Source organism: Centruroides vittatus, unplaced genomic scaffold, assembly GCF_030686945.1.
Source record: "Centruroides vittatus isolate TY-2023 unplaced genomic scaffold, ASM3068694v2 contig_3088, whole genome shotgun sequence".
Taxonomy (NCBI): domain Eukaryota; kingdom Metazoa; phylum Arthropoda; class Arachnida; order Scorpiones; family Buthidae; genus Centruroides; species Centruroides vittatus.
The window spans coordinates 271,722-292,817 of NW_027121986.1; the positions used below are offsets into that span (position 1 = coordinate 271,722).

General features: G+C 28.1%; 1 protein-coding gene across 1 annotated transcript in view; it reads left to right on the forward strand.

Moving 5' to 3' along the window:
- The window catches only part of Crag (DENN domain-containing protein Crag), a 99,984-nt gene that overhangs the window by 33,186 nt on the left and 45,702 nt on the right, over positions 1 to 21,096 (forward strand). Inside the window, exons 6-15 of the mRNA XM_067267823.1 lie at positions 2,631 to 2,800; positions 2,918 to 3,150; positions 9,962 to 10,028; positions 10,191 to 10,246; positions 12,228 to 12,372; positions 12,700 to 12,793; positions 12,879 to 12,960; positions 14,914 to 14,956; positions 17,537 to 17,674; positions 18,779 to 18,920. Of these exons, the coding sequence (XP_067123924.1) occupies positions 2,631 to 2,800; positions 2,918 to 3,150; positions 9,962 to 10,028; positions 10,191 to 10,246; positions 12,228 to 12,372; positions 12,700 to 12,793; positions 12,879 to 12,960; positions 14,914 to 14,956; positions 17,537 to 17,674; positions 18,779 to 18,920 (1,170 nt within the window). The remainder of the gene's footprint in view (positions 1 to 2,630; positions 2,801 to 2,917; positions 3,151 to 9,961; positions 10,029 to 10,190; positions 10,247 to 12,227; positions 12,373 to 12,699; positions 12,794 to 12,878; positions 12,961 to 14,913; positions 14,957 to 17,536; positions 17,675 to 18,778; positions 18,921 to 21,096) is intronic.

Here is a 21,096-nt window from a genome sequence, read left to right on the forward strand (position 1 = left end):
ATATACTGGTCAGTCAAAAAACAAAAACTGTCTTTTCAGAAATGATATACAGTAGAACCTCGATTATCCGGATTAATTGGGGATGAAGGTAGTCCGGATAAGGAAAAATCCGGATAATCAAAAAATAATACTGTACTGTATTTAAATTGTGATCAAATTTTCAAGAAACAAACATTTGTTTTGAATTTGGACTACTGAGCAGCACTAACACTGCCTATTGTTTAAAGGCCCTCCGGTGGCACAAGAAGACGGATTTTATAACATAAAAAGCAGTTGAAACTGCCAAATTTTTATTCATAAAAATGCAAACTATTTATTGTTTTATGACAAATAAAATTTTTTCGTCGCATTCGCGACTTTTAAGTAATGCATAAACATTTGAGGTTCAAGGCTCCTCAAATTGCGAGGCCATAGGCGGTGGCCCACATCGTCCATGCCTTACATCACCCTTGGCCATAGAAATGATGTAATTTGAATATAAATTATTTATAAGTATGTATGTCAAGTTATATTTTTACTATGACGCAAAATGTATTAAAAAGTTTAGGACCACTATGCCGGGTCCGGGTGAGATGTTGTTGGAACAAAAAAAAAGTTATGTATTCCACCACGTACATAAACAGTGTTGCAATCGGCAAGTGAAAATCAGCAAATTTGTAAAATTTTTGTTTATTTTGAACAATCCAGATAATCGAGGTTCTACTGCAATACAAGAGCACATAAGGTGGTAGAACAATATTTAGAATACTTAAATTTTTAACAAATGGAATAACTAGTCAGCTTTAGAATAAATCGTAAATGAAATATTTGAGAGATGCACCAAATGATATAGCAATCTCTTTAATATAAAACCTCCATGTAATTAAGATCATATACAGTGAATGATATTGGTTAATGAACAGTTCGGACTAGGAACAAATCGGATAATGAACACTTTTTCGAAAGATTTTTATGTTCGGACAACGAATACCTTACAAAACAAGTACAAGAAGAAGCAATGTGAAATGAATACCGATTGGTCTTCCCTTGTCTTCAGGCAACAATTCAAAACTTTTTAAAGCACGGGAGATGTCAACATCGACGCTCAACCTGATATATACTGATCGGATAGTATTCTTCCGAATTTTGAAACTCTCTCTTGTAATTCCAGTCTTTTATTTTTCTGACAGAAACAATTTTTTTATAGTATTTATGAGACTGTCGGGTGGGCACTCATTAAGTTTTGTGTCGGTTTTTATTTTCGAAAGGTGAGAGTATAATAAATAGCAAAGGTAGAGAATGGGCAGAAGATGTCTGATGTTGTTGGGCAGTATGGCTTGAACAGTTCTACATTAGGCTGAAGTTCAATCTTATCTAAGAAAGATACAGTATAATCAAGAAGATTCAAGCAGCTAAAGGAGTAACAAAAATCACATCTGAGAAATAAAGAACATTGAAGAGCTCATAATGGAATCTTGATGTAAATCAATAATTAGTTAACGAACAATTTGGATAGTGAACAAAGTCTTGGAACGGATTATGTTCGTTAACCTCTCACCCAATGTGTTTGAAAAATGGGCGTTGCTACCATCTACATGGCTCAATCAACTTATTTTCAGCACACATCATTATTGTACAATCTGTATACCTATAAGGAATAATTGCACTTCTCAGTTTATTTTTATTGCTTTAAAGTAAAAAGTATTTATCGTTATTTTACAATTTACATATTTTTAAATAAAATAAGATAGAATGAAATGCTTTCTGAAAGACTGTATTTTGTTAATTATACTATGTTATGTCAAATTAATTTATATTCTAATCACTTTCTAAATTATACATGATTACAACATATTTCATCTTAATATAAAAACAGTGGTTAATGATTACTGTAAATAAATTTTGAATTATTATGTACTTTGAATCAAAAAACCAAGAGGTGTAAAACATAAATAAGCCTTAACTAAATATAACAAACAATTATAATATAGTATTAAAAAAGTTTTGTCATATTCCTTAAGGCTTCACTTCAGGATGAAGTAAAAACATTAGTCAAAACTCTTTAATGCTTATTTTTTTGACAGTTTTTTTTTTCCCATACTCTCTTTTGTCACTTCAGTGAAAATTATGGTTTTTGAAAAGTTTATCTATAAAACAGAATATTCATATTGCAAATGATTTTGAGCTTAAAATTAATAAATTACAATAAACAACTATAACATTAAAAAATGAAAAAAATATTTTGAAATATTTCAATGTTTTATTTTACTCAGATGGAATCTTTTTAGTATTTTATTTATCTCAAGTTTGATGAATGTTTGCAGTCTTTATTTTATAGACTTCTAGTTTTTAAAAACCAGTTGTGTACAAATACATCCATCATTAATGGTATAAAAATGTAGACTAATATTTGTTTATCTACATTTGAACTTTTAAGTTATTGAAAACTTTATTAGACAAATTAGGACATGCAATTAAAATTTGAGCTTGTTTGCAATGAATAGCATTTTAAAATTCATCAGATGCCTTTTGTTCTTTCTTCAATACATTTTGCTAATGCAAATGATGATAAATATTTAATTAGAAGAAATGTCCAAACCATGTTTTAAATTTTAAAGTAATTAATTAAAGTTTTAAATATGTGCATTTAGCTATACTTGGTCGTTTTCCTCTGGAAGATTATCAGACGTTTCATTTACCTGCATCTGTTCCATTATTTTGTCTTCCTATGGGAGCTACTATTGAATGTTGGTCAAGAGCAGCGAAACAACCAACTCCTGTTATTTCAACTTTTGTTTTAACTTCAGATACAGCTGAGAAAGTGAGTAATATATTTATAAGTTTTTCAGTTAGTAAAGATTATATTAGATTATTAATTTTTCATAGAATATTTTTAAAATATTGAAATTAAATATTTTGTGTATATTTTCTAAATTAGGTTTATGGTGCAGCTGTTACTTTTTATGAAAGGTATCCTGAAAGTAAATTATCTTTAGCTAATAAGTCTCAATTGGGTTATGTGACTGAAGAAGATAGAAGAAAGAAGTCCCTCCATACTAATAAGTCCATATGCATTTTATCAAGATGGCCTTTTTTTGATACATTTAAGAAGTTTCTTCTCTACTTGTATAGAATGTCTCATTCTGGTTCACACAAAGTACCATTAGAAAGGTTTGTGCTTTAAATTTATTTAAATTAAAAACTGTCATCATGTTTTAAAATATAAGTGAAATAACAAAAAAAAATACTTATTTTTAGCTAATTATTATAATCAAAAGATTTAATTGATTTTTCATTTTTACAGTCAATTTATTTAGGAAAGTTAAAACATACATTTTTGTAAATTTTATTTTTTAAAATTATGAGCTAAAAATTTATACCAACATAAGAATTACAGTAACCTGCCTGATATCTTTATTAAATTGTTATTAATATTATATCTGATTTTTATATAAAAAACAAAGGAGCTGGATGAACAGGAAAGAAATCACTACAATAACCAAAAATCCAGCAAAAAAGGACAAACAGTGTAAGAAAACTAACATTTTCAACTAACTTTGTTGCCCATTGTCATGTTTCCAATGAAATAAATGATAAACATAAAACGGAATTTACAAAATTCTGTTTTATGTTTATCATGTTTATGTTTGAATTGAAAAGAATATTTGATTGGATGTTTTTACTTGTATCAACAACTATGCATCAACTATAAATTAAAAAGAAATGGACACTGTATCACATGCATAGAAGTTTATTTTTGAAGTAACATGACAGATTCTATGATATGTAAGTGACAATGCAAGTGACACTCCAATCAAATAAATGTTGTTTCTAGTTCAATTTTGTAAACTCTATTTTATTTTTGTCATTTATTTCATAAAGTGTTAATCTCTTTTGTTGGATTTTTGGTTATTGTGGTGATTTCTTGACTAATTTTTTTATGAAACTCTTTTATAAGTTTATGTTTATTAGAATAACTTTTCACTTTTACAATATAAAAATTTTCATTTTTTTTTAAACAAAAGCTTAACAAGGTTTAATTTCAATGTATATACAGTAAAAAATAATAAAATTTATGACAAAAAAATAATTAATCAAGGCTTTATTTTAGTAGAGTTAATGTTTTCAGACATTTATCTTTGATAATTATGAAGAAAACTTTATCTTAATAAAATATGTTAACATTTTTTACTATTTTTATGAATACTTATGTCATTACCATTGTTGTTGCTATTTTTGTTTCAAAGGAGCATTTCTAGAAACTATTAGCAATTGCTAATTCTATTTGACAAACATCTTTGACATTTTTTTCCTTCCTATTTGAAGATCTCATTACTATCAAATTTTTATTAGCTATTCAACCAGTACTTTGTGATTATATAAATTCTACAATTACCGTATTTTACGGACTATAAGATGCACTTTTTTCTTCGAAAAATTGCCTTCAAAATTCAGGTGCGTCTTATAGTCCATAGCGTCTTATAGGTATTTTTTTTAAAAAATTGCTTAAAAATTAAGGTGCGTCTTATAGTCCCTAGCATCTTATAGTCCGTAAAATATGGTATACAGTAGTCATATACAGAAGTAGTGGGGCTGGAGGATAACAACATAAGGAGGAAAGTTGTAACTTATAACAGCCACCTTGATGGAATATATAGACAAATTTCAAACATCACAAAAACCAAGATGGCATATTGTAGGCCATCATCGGTATATGACCTACTCCGCAATGGAAAGGACCCAATAGACTTAAATCACGCTCCAGGAGTGTATGAGATCCCTATGTGGGACAGCAGATTTAATAATAACATGGTCTATGTAGGCTCTACCAAACGCTCCCTGCAACAACGGTTGAAGGAACACCGGTACGACATAGAGAAACGCAAATATACCACCGCCCTTGTGCGGGCAACTACGGAACCGGGTATCACTGCGGATCTAGGAAATGCTCGTATCATAAGACTCACCCACCGCACAGACCAGCTTAGAATAATGGAAACACTAGAAATTTACAAGGCTGGATTGAAAAACACATGCGTTAACTATAAAGATGCGGCTAGCATTTCACAAGCATGGAAATACTGCTATGAAGGGAAATCACAAGATATTTGAGTCGTAAAGCATTCATTTTAATGATTATGTAGTAAATTTTCACCGAGATTTTCTCACGTGCCTTATCGTCATAGCACAAGAGAATGTTCCTTCAACAAATTTAACCGTTTCACAGTAATTTGAATCGGAAGGCATTTGATGTATACGTTCTAATTCTACACGTGCATTCATTATATTCCTGAAGATGGCCCAGGGTGGGCCGAAAACGTTAGAACAAACGTAAAAGAAATTAACTGGAAGGATTAAGGCTATATCAGAAGAAATACAGTAGTCACCACTGAACTTAGACCAAGCTGCAGTTAATATGTCATCCAATAAATAGGTTTAAAAAAAAGTAGCTTTGATTCATTGCATGAATGTTTTACATAATTTAGAACAAATATACAGTAATTAATCTTTATTTTTTTGCTAAATATCAACTTGATATCTTGAAGGTTTATCAAGATTGAGCCAGTCAAACTTGAGTCACAGGCATCAAAAAACATAGACTACTGTGTCACCCCCATCAATGAGCATAGACCACTGCATGTTTAATATTTTGTTGCATCACCTTTGTGACCAAAACACCTTCCATATGTTTTGACATGCTGTTGACTAGGTGTTCACATTCATTTACTGTTATGGAATTCCATATAATTAAGATGGAAGCTTTTAGTCCTTCAATTGTCCAAGGATGTGTTTTTTGCAGAATGTCTCTTCATAATGTTCCATACATTCTCAATTGGTGAAAGATCTGGGCTGTTGGATGGCCAAGGAAGAACTTCTACTTTCTTTTCTGCAAGCCACTGTTTTGTTTTTCTGCTTGTATGACATGTGGCCCATTCTGCTGGAAAATGCAGGTTCTATTTGGATATAACTTTGCTATGGACAGAAGAAAACACTGTTGTAGAATGTTAATGTATTGCTCTGAAGAAAGTGTTCCGTCAACAAATGTCAACTGACCCATACCACTGGCGCTCATACATCCCCAAACCATGACACTGGCAGAAAAATTTACTGAGTGGTATAACAATGATGGCTCATTAGCTTGACTGGCAGATTGAATAACATGTTTACTTTTGTCTGTTGCTGATAATTCAAATCTGGATTCATCTGACCACAGGATTTCATGCCACTTTTGTTGAGACCAGGAAAGATATTCGTTGGCCTACTGTACCCGTTTCTTCTTTTGATGTGCTGTTACAGAGGTTTCCATGTGCTGCATAGAACTGGAAATGTATTTCTTGCAGTTTCCTGCATGTTGTCAAAACAGATACATTTTTTCAGTTGTATTATTCCATATTGTAGCTACATTCAATGCTGTGGTATGGTGGTTGATTTTTACAATTCTTTTCAAACTCCTATCAAAGCTGCTGGACATCAGCTAGTAACTAGAAAAGTTATTCGCTGATGTCCAGCAGCTTTGTTAGGTATAACATGGCTGTGGTTAGTGTATTGAACAATAATCTGGTGCACTGTTGTCTTGCTTAGCATTAGCTCTTTACTAATAGCTCTCTGACATACCACGACTGTGTTTAGCAAAGATAACATTCCTTACATCTTCTGAAACAGCTTTTCCTCTTGCCATTGTAAACAAAATGCAAAGGTTCATAAATAAAACTAAAAAAGCATCTTATATCATTCACATGATCACTGCAGGCTAAAATGAGGCTAAAATAATCAATTGTTTCAGAAGTAATGCAATTGTAACATTATTTAAATGCTAATTATTAGCTGGTCTATGTTCATTGACATGACTCAGCGGTCTATGTATTTTTTGATGCCTGTGATTCAAGTTTGACTGACTCTATTTTGTTAAACTTGCAAGATATCAAGTTGATATTTAGCAGAAAGTAAAGATTAATTACTGTATATTTGTTTTAAATTATGTAAAACATTTACTCAATGATTCAAAGCTACTTTTTTTTAAACCTATTTATTGGATGACATGTTAACTGTGGCCTGGTCTAAGTTCAGTGGTGACTACTATACATAATAGTTTACAGTTACTTACAAATATATTGTAGTTTTATAAACTTTGTTTATATGTATATGTATATGTATATACATATATATATATATATATATATTAATGTGTGTAAAAATGTTACTAAATAAAATAAATTTTATTGTATTGTATACATACATATACACAACATAATTTAAGGTTTGAACAACAACATTCATATTTATATAAACTCATGCACACACACACATTAATATGATACAAAATTCTATCAGTATATCTGTATCATTTATTGTTTGGATAGTATTTATAGTCTGAGTATATATAGAACAGTTAAGTTTTGGAACTTAATCACTAACATAACTAGTATTTTAAATGAATGTATTTTGAATTAAAGTATGAGACATTTTATAACATAATTTTGATTTAGTATTCATACTTTAATTTGAAATACATTTCTTTTTTATATATTTGTTTTGCATATGTTTGTTATATATTTAGTTTATTAACTACAAAAATGTGAAAACTGAGGGGATAGAGTGGTTAGTCCTAATCCTCCTTTAACAGCAATGGGATGGTAGATCTCGTTTGTGGTGTCTTCAGATGGCTTGAATGTATGTGAGTGGGAAGGTTAGCGAGGTTGTTGATAAGATGTTGGCAATACATGAAGGATGACACTCATTTAAACATAAGTGTAACACATTTAATATATCTAAAGCATACAAAAAGAAAACAATGGAACAATACATTCAATATATACGTAACAATATTATCTTGTTAAGGTAGTCCAACATTAACAGAAGTCCCGTTTTACGAGGCAAGTGGAAATTCTTGCGCCTAACTAGTTCCGTTAACCAAAATGTAACTTACAATCTAAATTTAACTGAGGGAGTGAGAGAGTTTACATGAACCTTTAAGTAAATACCTCTGTGTTTTCTTGATAGCATGGCGAAATTCTGAATTGTTCCGAGGCTGGGGAGTAGAGGTTCAAAGTAGTGGTTTCGAGCAGGAGGTTTCTTCAGATGATCATCCCAATGATTGGGTGCAATCCCTTTTTTATACATGGCCCATGTGAGAATGGTCTCAGGTGATTTTTATTTAATGCATTCTAAGTTTGAGTTGGGTCCAGGTTTTGTTGATATGGGCTGTCAAGAGTCGGATGTTTTGATGAATTATTGATATTTTCTATCCATTATTGTAACTTGTCTTACTTTATAAATTCGTTGGTTTGACAGTTTATCATGACTAATCGACTGTTTTGACTAAGGTTGCAACCCAAGTTTCAATATCGTAATAATCATTGATTTGGAGGGATGTTTGATTGGGTTTTATCTGTCAGAGAATCACGAGAAAGAGGATGTGTGGGGTTTTCCACCGTGTCATCTTTTCCCCACTCGACCTTTCGGTCACTCTTTTCTCGCGTAGAATATTAGAATCTTTTATTACTTATATATTTGATTATCACTTTAAATCTTTAATTAATGTCGATCAAACAAAAGTGGAAATGGAAAAGGGGTCGGAATCTCACAAAAATATTTTTGAAAATAATTTAAAATGAAATACAGAAGAATCTTGTTAATCTGGACTAATTGAAAGCTGATTTATCTAGATTTAACTGAAATAACTTGAAAATAGTACAGACTGTATTAAACCTTTGTTTTTTATTAAATATTTCAAAAATAGAGGTTTTTGTAGGCCCAAAAAAGATCATGTTTATTTCACATCTAAAATGCATTACTTTACTATAATATAAAATAGTGTGTTTGTGCATCAACATTTCATGTATGTAGATAGTGTAATATTGAGAATGAAAGTTTGCATTTGAAAACCATCATTTTGTCTTATATTTACATTATATTTATATGCATATATATGCACACATATGTGAGACAGAAACAGTTATTAAAAAATATCCTGTTTGTATGGTTATGACAGAGTTTGAAGATGTCATAAGATTTTAGTAATTTTTTTTTAAAATATATTTTTACTAAATATTCTCCAGTTAATAAAATCTATTTTGTTTTGGTAATAGAGAAAAATAATAATATCTCTAGATCAATGTTTTTCACAGTGGTTCCCACGGACCCCTAGGGGTCTTTGGAATCGCTGATGGGGTCCATGACAAATTAAAATTAATTTGGGGGTGCGTGGAAATGTCAGGGGGTCCATGAAAAGTTTAATAAAAAGTTAAAATGGGCTCTGAGCTTCATAATTTGCATACATTATGACATTTTAAAATTTATTTTGTTTGTTTATAGAATATTATACATTTATTTAATTTTCTTTTCCAAAACAGTGATAATTATAAAAACTATTTAATGACTAAAATTATACAAATCATTTATTTTGATCAAAAATAATGTTTTTCTATGAAAATTCAATAGATAAAATAAAAAACTTATTAATTTTATATTTTTATAATGTAATTTATAACCAAATTAGAAATAGAGTATACATTTTTTTTGTTTTCACTATATTATACTTGTTTTTCAAAAACAGGCAAATTTTTAGCTAGTAATTTCAATAAATATTACTTTAAATATCAAAATGTTTTATTTATATTTTATTTTCACATCATTATTCACCATTCAACACAAAGTTAAATTTGTAATTTTGCTATTATGTAGTTGTGTAGAGTTATTTCACTTGGGGGTTCATGGTCAGGTTTTTGCTATGAGAAGGAGTCTGTGGGCAGATCTATTGCTAATTTATAATTAATCTTTTCAGAAAACTGTCAAGCAGAGAAATAGTTTAAAGAAATAAGTTATTTACAAATGTAAAATTTGTCTGAGGTTTTTACATATTAATTACATATAAATCTTTTATGAATTTATTTAACTCTATAAGAGTAATTTTCAGAAATTTATATTTCTTTATTAATTATTATTATTTTATGGAAATCTTAAAATAAATTTTTTAATTTAGATATATATCACATTTTATGTTGGATGTTCCATTTCCGTCCCCACAGAGGCCAAGGATACTCATTCAGGTATGAGAACTTTGATTATATTGCATCTAAACAAACTTTTTATTATTGTTTAGAGTTTAAGTAATTGTTTAAGAAAGCAATTAGAAAATTGTTACTATAATTATCAAGTTCAAATATGCAAATTATTTCAAAATTTAAAATATTTATTAAAATGGATTTTAGTTGGCTGATGACACAATTTCTCTGGCACAACCAGAAGACAGTCCACTTCCATTAAGGTAAGTTTAAAATTTCTGATTATTTTAAGTGAAAATAAATTTCTGATTTATTTTGTTGGTTGTTTTTTTTAATTTTTAATTTACATATTAATATTTAAACAATATTTATTGGTTAAAGGAAGATATAAGATACTAAAATTTTGATTTAAATATCTAAGTTGTTATGCTAATATAGAACCACAGATCCTTATGCTCTTTTTTCATTAAAAAAGTTTCTGAAATTGTTTTTATCTAGTGTAAATGATTATGAATTACATTTATCAATTCATGTTTATAAATGTTGCATTAAATAATTGAATAATATAAATTTAAAGATACAACAAGAATAAATAAATCATTTTGTTTAAATTTATAGTATTATGTTAAAATAACATCAATATTAATACAGTAGAGAGTTGTTTATCCGAACACCGGTTATCCAAATGCTTTCCAGTCGGACTGTGTCGTGTTGAATCGAACTTTTTTGATACTAGATTTACTTCTAAAGTATAATTTTTATGTTTTTATATTTTTCAATATATTTATTTTGTTTGTACAAAATAAAGAAATAATTTTTAATGATACAATAGCCTCGATTATTATTATAAAAATTTTCGTTAGGCTTAAAATCAACGAAAATTCAACACGAAGCGACACGCAATGGAGAAAAAGCTAAACATCGGACAGGTTAATATATTTTTGTACACAATCGGTTATCCGAAAAATCAGTTATCCGAACAACCCCAGTCCCCAATTGATTCAGATAAACGACTCTCTACTGTATAAACATTAATAAGTGAAACAGTAGTATACTAAATTAATTTTAAATAAACAATGCAATTGCAATGTAATTTCATGCAATCTCAAATCTAAAATAACCATTCAAAATCCCTTCAATCATATTTGAAAAATTGCATTGTTTATATAAAATAAACTTCATATACTACTGTTTCACTTATTAATATTTTTATTAATATTAATCATCACTGAAATACTTGATTTCTTTCTAATGTGTGGAAATAGACTCTATATTTTTTTAAACAAAGGAAGCATTATTTTTTAAGCTGATGACTGCATCTTAAACTTCTTTATTTGTAATTTTGAGCATTTCTATTCCATAGACTGTCTCTTAGACTCATGTTTGTATTAATAATTTCAAGTTAATTACAAGTCACATTTGTAATATTTCTTTCCTTCTTTATCATAATAACTTATCAACTCTCTGAAACTTTGACTTGTAGTGCAGCATGACCAAAATCGTTCTTGTAAAAGAATGTCTGATTTTCGTTTTCTTTTTTTCTTAATCAACCAAACTTTGCCTTTTCTTTCTTCGAGCTCTTATGTCAGCATTTAGTCATCTTGAGCAAGTTTGAAAATTAAGCATGGAATGTAGAATGCACTGTATCTTTGCTGATGTTTATACTCTGTATGATGTATTATTATTTGCTGTAGTTCCAAAATTTAATTTTCAGTTGACTACCAATACATGTCAATAGAGATCTCGACTTGCTGTTTTGAGTGATGAGCATCTGGTAATTTTTTTGCTTTCATAATTTTATCTGCAAACAGGGATCAAATGATGTAAGCATTTCATTGGTTTGTATAGCATGTCTTGAATTCAACAGACAATTTTCTGTAAATTTTCTTGGTACTGACATCTTTAGTATTTAAACATCTTATGACAGTAGGCTGTTCTTATAATGAAATACTCATCATTGAAACTAATTAAACACACCTAACAGTTTTGCCAAACATCTAAAGTACTGTTAGCTATTTAAATTAAAATTCTCCAAGATATAATTTATTTAGGTCAGTGTAGTCTGGGTTTTATTTTTATGTTTTTACATAGCAAATGTTCCTTATGTAATAAAAATAATGCTTATAAAATTGTTTAAATAGAAACTTAAATTACTTTAAAGTATGAAAATTACAATTTTCAGATTTAAATTATTAAATTTTACAATTATAGAAATTACATATATTAATAATAATCTTTTTTTAGTGGTGCCTCATTTATTCAACTGCTGAAGAATCTTGGATCAGATAATTGTTTAAATGTTCTTCTATTTGCTTTGACAGAACAAAAAATTTTATTTCATTCACTTCGTCCAGATGTTTTAACTAGTGTTGCTGAAGCAGTTGTATCGGTAATTAAATTAGCTCAGTAAATTTTTACAGAAATAAAATCTTCTCATGTAAATATTTTAATTTTAATTACAATAAAATTGTTAGATGAGAATTAAATACAAATTTCATTTTGGATTTTTATTATTGGTTTTTAATGGAAAGAAAAATATAAATTATTACTTTTTAATTGGTGATAAGAATAAGAACATTATCAATTATAAAAATAAAAATACAAGTATCACATTGAGAATATTTTATTTCACTATAGCTGCTAACTTCAGAATATTGAAATTTGATTATATTAAATCTTTATACTTTTAAATAATTTAAAATAATTTTTTACTTAGCTAATATTTCCTTTTCATTGGCAATGTCCTTACATACCACTTTGTCCTCTTGGTCTCTCAGATGTATTAAATGCCCCTGTGCCATTTATTGTAGGTAAGATGATTATTGTAACTTTGATTTTGGTTTAAACTTTTATTAAATGAATTTGTTAATTTTTTTTAACATTAAATGTTTTTAGGTGTTGATTCTAGATATTTTGATCTTTATGAACCACCACATGATGTTGCCTGTGTTGATCTAGATACAAATTCAATATATCTGTGAGTTTTGTATTATTAAATTGTTTTTGTAATTTTTATTAACTCTGCTTTTCTAGTAATCTTACAAAATTTATATATATTATTTATTTATTTTTATAATAACTGTAATTAATGGAGTATAAACTGTAAAATTTATATTTTTTTTATATAAATTAAAATATTCATTTATCTTTCGTATTAAATTATTTATTGTGAAATTTTATAAAAGTTTCCACTGAGAAATTCTAATTATTAATGACAAGCAAATATTATATGTTGTTATTAATATGTATGATTTATGCGATATGAATAAATTGAAGACTGAATTACTATTAATTTACATATAATTGTAATGATATTTTTATATAATACTTATTAATTTATGAAATACTAGTTGTAGAATAAATTAATTGATTTTTTTCTGTAACCTTAACAAAGACATTCTTTAGCTAAAAAACTTAAGACCTGATAAAGTGTAAATCTGAAGTACAGAATGTCAGTTTACATTATAAGTCAGTCTGTGTTCTATTAAATTAACATATTATGACAAACAGTAATGTACCAGCAATTAATTGCTCAACATATGAGTGGGAAAATCACTTAATTATTATAACACTTGTATATAATATTATGTACTTTATTTTAATATAAGTGTATAACAAAAAAATTAAAATACTCCTTTTACTGCTTTCAATGAAACAAAGTCATACATTTATTGCTATAAGGCAAAAAGAAAAAAAATCAAAACTTTGGTGTCACACAAAAACAAATAATTTTGGTATTATATGATTAAGTATGATTGCAGTACAGTGGCAGTACATAGAATTATTATGTAATATACATATGAAAACCATTGATGTTTAGAGCTAAATGTTAAGAATAGAAAACCAACTTAATTTGATATAAAGGGAAACACAATGTTTGTGTGTGAAAAGCTTGATGACAGAATTAGAGTCCAACCTATTGCTGCATTGTAAATAATAATGTGTTTTATTGAGCTGCATTCTATTAAGTCCCAAGTGTATCATTTCTGATAGAATGGCTTTAGTAATTACAGCCAAATAGTGTAATGTATCTTTATATATTGTATCATTTGTTTATTTTAATTTTATATCAATATTAAAGATGTAATTTATTACATATTTATGAATTTATAGCAATAATAAAGAGATTATTTAAAAGAGAAGCAAAATGTATTTCTTAGGAACAAAACTTTTAATAGTATTTCTAAAATTTTTGCTTGGTATGGTTTTTTCTGCAACAAATCTATCTTTGCTTTTGTTAATTGAAAGGATTGTTAGATTATCTTTATATAGATTAATGGAATTCAAACCTATGACATGCATGCCCAAAATAGTGGATTGGAAAAATTTGCTTGGTATCTAACATGCCCTATGATTTTATTTATTTTCCATTATACAATAATACTTAAAATTTTAATATTCAATTGTTGTAATTCACTGGTAAAGAGATAGCTAAAGAAAATTCTTCTTAATAAAGTGAATGATATATAATAATTCTCTACTTAATTGTTTTATGTCATAAAAATAAATGCATAATTAAAGTTTTATATATATATTATATATATATATATATATATATTATATATATATAGGTAACCCTCATATAACATGGTAGTTAGGTTTCACAAAAATATCATGTTATAAAAATTACATTATGCAAGACTCACATTACATATAAAAAGTGGGTTTATGTTCTGAAACAATTTTTTTAAAATATGAAATTTGAAGTTAAGTCTATTTTCAAAAATACACATTTTTGAGTCTACCATGTTATACAAAGGTTACCAGTATATAATAGCATTAAATTGCATATTTCTAGCTCTTCTGTTTACAAATATCAATTATTTTGTTACAATTATCTTTTTATAGTCCTAAAAGGATAATTGTAACAAAATAATTAATATAATAGCATATTATAATTATATATATTTATTATGTTTTTTCCTTTTAGTTCTGAAGATAAAAGAAGTCTAAATATAAAGATTTTACCAAAGGTATCTATGATTAAAAATGCTTTCATTTATAAAACCCATTAAATTTTTATTCTTTGACAGTACTATTTAAAATAATATATAATAAAAATCAGAGATGCCAACTACTATAGATTTTCTGTAGTTTCTACAGAAGTTACATGAAAATTACAGACTTACAGATAACTCTCTAAAAACTATGGAATGGTCTTTTATACTTTCAAACAAGTGTGCTAATGCAACAATACATACTTAGTGCTACTTAGTGCTTTGTCCATACAGAATTGCTATCATCCTGAATCTCAAACCAATCAGCCTATTTAAACCAGTAATATGGATGGTATATACAATGAGTGTTTCCAGTTTGCAAGTGGGTAACTAAGGATATATTTAAAAGTTGTTTCTGTGCATGACCAAGTTGCATAACTGTGTAAAAACCTATCAAAAAATGAGTCATGCTTGCATCTAAAAATGACACATGCTCTTCTGACATCATTACGGCATGTTTTTCTGTCACAAAAGAAAAAAATAATAAAAATGACTTCATGGAAAATTGATGAATTTTCATGAAACATTTTAACAAGTGATGAGTGAGTGAAGTAAGCAGAGAGAGACAGTCTCCTAGTAACTAACAATGTAATTTTATAATTTGTTTCAAATGATAATTTGAAAACATTTCAACTTATTTTAGAACAAAATTAAGATAGTTTCTGAATATCTTAAAATTGGGGTGATGACATAGTAGTAGGCCTGGAGGGCATTGCTTCTTCCTTCACCCTTCTCCAGCCATGAAAATCCTCATGTTTTCCAGCAGATTTCACTCACTTAAAGTTAGGATTTTCTGTGAATTTACAGCTACATTTATCCTTAAATTATTATTATTTTTTTTTTTTTTGAAGAAGCTAGTCCAAATGGGCTTGTGACATGCTCTGAAATGGTCCAAATATCTAGAGATCCTCAATACTTGTCGTATTTTAACTGAAACAGTGAAACAATGCTTTGAATCGACCAATATTATGTAAGATGAAGCATCTCCACATGTTAGATGCTGCATCTAGCAATTTCTGCAGCAACATTATACTAATAACAGAGTAATTGGCTGTGCATTTTCTACTGCCTGGTCACATTGTTCTCCAGATCTGTGTGATTTTTTTGTTGTTGTTGTGGGGATACTTAAAAAGTATGGTTCATCAAGAACATGTTGTAATTTGGAAGCCTTGAATGGCAGTATCACACTGCATGTAAGAAGCATCACGGAGGATGAGTTATGATAATACCTCATTCTGAAGATGTAAAAAGTCTTCAGAATGGGGACCACATTGAGCAGTATCTCCTGCATCACCAAGTATCCAGTATTATCTGCATGAGTGCCTTGTATAAATAGTGTTTGCTGCTTGCAGTGCCAAAAGTGATGTATTGGTGAATTTTGGTTCTATTTTTATGGGAATGTCTTCCATGAAAAATACCAAATTTGATTGTATTTGGATGCTAAATATTTCTGTATACAGCATTGAATAGTCCTACTTTAATTACAATCACCTCATGTATAATAAAAACAAATTTGAGTTTACAGAAAATTAATTAAAAAGTCAGAGAGAATGTCTGTTAAGGAAATAAAATTAAAATTTTAAAGCTAACATTTAAACTTAAAACCACAAATAAAATAAATCTTATGATCATTAATTTTGAAGTATAAGAATAATAAATTTACAAGAAGTCTATTTTTATGTCATAATAGCAGAATTCTATATAAACAAACTGATTTATCAATTTGCATCTTATATTGTTCTGCCATAACTACTTAAAAATAAGGTGAAATGAAAAATATAATCAAATTGAATGCTGTCTGATGACATAGATAAAATTACATGAAAATACAGTTTCAAATTTAATACAAATATTTTTTGACAATAATCATATTGAAAAAGTACAGAATAAAGTTAACTTTTTAAAATATTATTGTCAATAAATACAAAAAAATTATTACAAGTAATTAAAGAATTTTAAAATACAAAGAATTATAGTTACTTTATTCTAAAATATATTTTTGAAATGGAATGTGATAACTAATGTATAAAGTATAACAAAACAGACGGAGAAATTAAATAAGTAATTAAAATCAGGGAACTAAATTAAATTAAGTAAATTATTCAAATTAATTATTGCGGTCATAATTTAAACACAAGAAAATATAACAACAAAAATAATCTCAAAAGTATTAACATAAAGAGAAAATAGGTAAAGGATAGATATACTGTATAATAGAACAGTGGTTCTCAGCTTCTTTTTCCATAACCATATTTGAATATAAATTCTAATATAATATAAATTTTTATGACCTTAATATTGAATCTGTTTTGTACACAAAATAATTTTTACTTTTATTTGTATATTTTAAAATAAGAGATTAAGAATAAAACTATAGGGTTAATTAAGAAATAAAAGAATAGCATAAAAAATGTTTGAAAAAGATTGATCACTTAGTTTTTTAAACCCAAGTTAAAATTTTCATTTATTTTTTTTAAATGTATATTTATGAGATTATTATTTTTGATGAATTTTGTTAAATATTAGAGTTTTTATTTTTTAAAACTGTATTTTTAGAGACCTACAAGAGTTCTTAGAAACTCTCTTCAAGTTTTGTGGGAGAAAACACATACATTAAAATCTGAACCTCCAGGAATTAAAGGATCATCTGAAATAACACCACTTGATCATGATTTTAAAATTAAGAAAAAAGAGGTAATATTTTTATAATTTTTCTGATAATTATGGTTAATGTTAGATGAGTATAATAATACTTGTATATAAAAAAGTGGTTCTTTGTGGCAAGAATGTCATAATGTTATTCAGAGCTAATAGAAGCACTGAGAAATTATGCTCGGGTCTTATTTGATTGGTATAAGATGAGTAGAAATGTTGGAAAATAGAAGAATTCAGCTTTAGTATTCAGTAGTATGATATTGTTAAGAATATTTGACATTAGGATGGGAACTACTAGAATGTTCTTTGTATTTTCCTGATCGCAGTATGATGATGATTTATTTCACAAATTGAATTTTAATCACAACAGTAGCAGCTAATGGATAACTTTAGAGAATTTTGAAGATTGTTGAATTATAAAATTTAGTATTGGTTTTTTTTTTGGTGTGGGTATAACTCATAGTATCAGTTTAAAAGACAATTTGAAAGGGAGTATGGATTATGTGATGAGGCTGGTTATGACCAATTTTAAATTGCCTCACACACTTGTACCTATCAAACAATGGATGTTTCATAGGTGCAGGGTATATAATCGAGTGGTTTTACAAGAATTCTCTTTTTATTCTGGCAATTTTCTGCAGGATATACTGTATGTTGCCATGAGTTGTATGCATGAAAATATGGTAATGAAATTTGGCATTATATAACATGATATGACACTAAGAAGAATTTTATTAATATAGATAGATAACATTGGCTATTTCAGAAAAATTAGATATTACGATATTACTAGATATTAAGTTATTTAATAATTTTATGAATTTAACCTTACTCTTGGAAACTCTAAAAAATAATAGCCAAATGTAGGATTTTAATTCATAATTTGTATCAAACTGTACACTATAAAAATATTTTTCTTTTTACACTATCCATATCAGGCTTTTTCAACATACATTAATTTTAGATTAATATATAATTATATTAGCAAAAAGTTAACTATTTGATATTAACAGTAACTGGATTAATGATGATTTTTATTATATGTTTAATATTGATAAATTATATAGTAATAACATTTAATTATTCATTTGTTGGAATAATTATTAATTTTGACAGTGTTTATGTATACATTCATATATTTAGCATCAACTTGAATTGGAAATACAAGAAGCATTTTTGCATTTTATGGCATCTATACTAAAAGGATTTCGATCATATCTCTTACCAATAACAAAAGCACCTACTGTTGGAACTACTGATCCTAGTTCATTATTTGATCTTCAAGGTAAAGGAAATTATTTTAAAATCTGTTAGATGTTAAACTTTTTTAAACTATGAAATTTTTTTATAATGCATATTTCACAAAGGTTGAAAATGTTTGACTTTACCACAATAATATAAATTATTAATAATAAAAATGTGATTTTAACTGAAAGAAGAGAGAAGTATTTTAATGTCCATTAAATTGGGCATTACAGAATAAAACAAAAGTTGTGATAATTAGTTCTATTTATGTCTGTAATATTGATCAAATGGTATTTTCTATGCAAAATTAAATCTGATGTTTTTATCTTAATTTTGATTAAGTTATGTATTTATTTTATTTATAAAACAGGTAACTCTTAGTAAATAGGCAGTGATGCTAAAAATGAAAATAATAATAAATAATCATCATCAATATTATCAAAAAGGGATATAAGCTGTTTCCCAAGGGCAAAGGCAACTACAATTATTGTAGTAAATAATTTATTGTAAAAACATTAGTTTGTTAATTTTAACATTTTTTTTAATCAGTTATATTCTAACAAATCCTTAAATTTAGTTAGTAATTTTCCAATTACAATTTTCTTTTAATAATTTTAATAATATAATTGTCGGAACGTAGTGACGACAAATACTTGACTTTGTGCATTCCTTGTCAACAAAATAACTCTGGAATGAGTTGTCCGATCTTGATGAAATTTTCTACGACGACTCATCATCACTCAAGGATGAAATGATTAAAATTTCAACTTTTAAAAATGATCTGCTTTTGTAGAACTGGAGGTAGGGGTTTTTCTTCAGTATGAATCTTTTTGAGAGTTGAAATTTTAATCAGTTCATCCTTGAGTGATGGTGAGTCGTCATAGAAAATTTCATTAAGATTGGACAACTCATTCTAGAGTTATAATGTTGACAAGGAATGCATGAAGTCGTCAAGTGTTAGTTGCTTCCTGCACGCACGTGTAGAAGCATCATCTAGTGGTCGGAAAATATGACAAGCATTAAAACAGTAATTTTGAAAGGTAAATGTTATCGCTAACTAGATACACAACAAATATAAAGAATCTTTATAGAATAATAAGTTTAAAAAAGTTTTCTTTTTTTCACTTATTATTCTATAACATGGAGCAGCAGTGATCAGTATTGATGGGTTTACGATCCATTCTCTTCTTCGTCTTCCTATCGTTAGTACGAAATTTTGATCTCTAAATGAAGAAGCTGCACAGAGATTCCAGATTGAGATGAAGTCACTCAAATTCATCATCATCGATGAAATGTCAATGATTGCTGCAAGAATGCTTTACATGATCAAGAGAAGATTGAGGGCGATAAACCCTGAGAAAGATGAGCTGTTTGGTGGATTCTTTATCTATTTGTTTGGTGATTTTAGTCAGCTTCCTCCTGTTAAAGATGCTCCTCTCTACTTGAGTGTTTTTTACAATGTAATGTCCCAACAAGGTAGGGTCCTTGTTGGGACATTACATTACATTCCCATTTGATTCTTTTGAGAAGTTCATTGAACTTAGTAATTCTCATAGACAAAATAGCGCAGATAGTTCCTTCACAGATGTCTTACAACATCTAGCTTTGGGTGATTTCTCTGATACAGATCTGAACATTCTGACGACAAGAAATCGAGCCTATTTATTCAGAGATGAACTTGATCAGTTCCAAATGGGAGTAAAGCTATATCCAACAAACAAGCAAGTTAAACAAAGCAACGAAGACTACTTGCAGTCAACTGGATGCCCTCTTGCTTATATAGCATCTGAAAACACTCCAGATATTGCCCTGCCTTCGTCCAAAGATGATTCAGCTCATGGTCTCTCCAAGTATTTGTATCTCTCAGTTAATGCCAGAATCATGCTGAGAGTCAACTTATGGGTGCAAGGAGGTCTCGTCAATGTTTCACTAGGAACTGTACACTACATTATATATGCTCCTTATGCTCTCCCTTCAACTCTTTTCTCTGTTTATTTTAGTGGAATTCGATAGCTATCAAGGACCTTTCAACTATGGTAATCTGTTTCCAATAATCACCATAATACGCTCTTCGAACGACAACAGTATATTGCAATCTCATAGACAGTTTCTCCTTACCTTAGCATACTCAATGACTATACATAAATCACAGAGATTAACTCTTCCAAAAATCAAAATAGATATAGGGAAAAAAGAGACAGCTATCGGTCTTACCT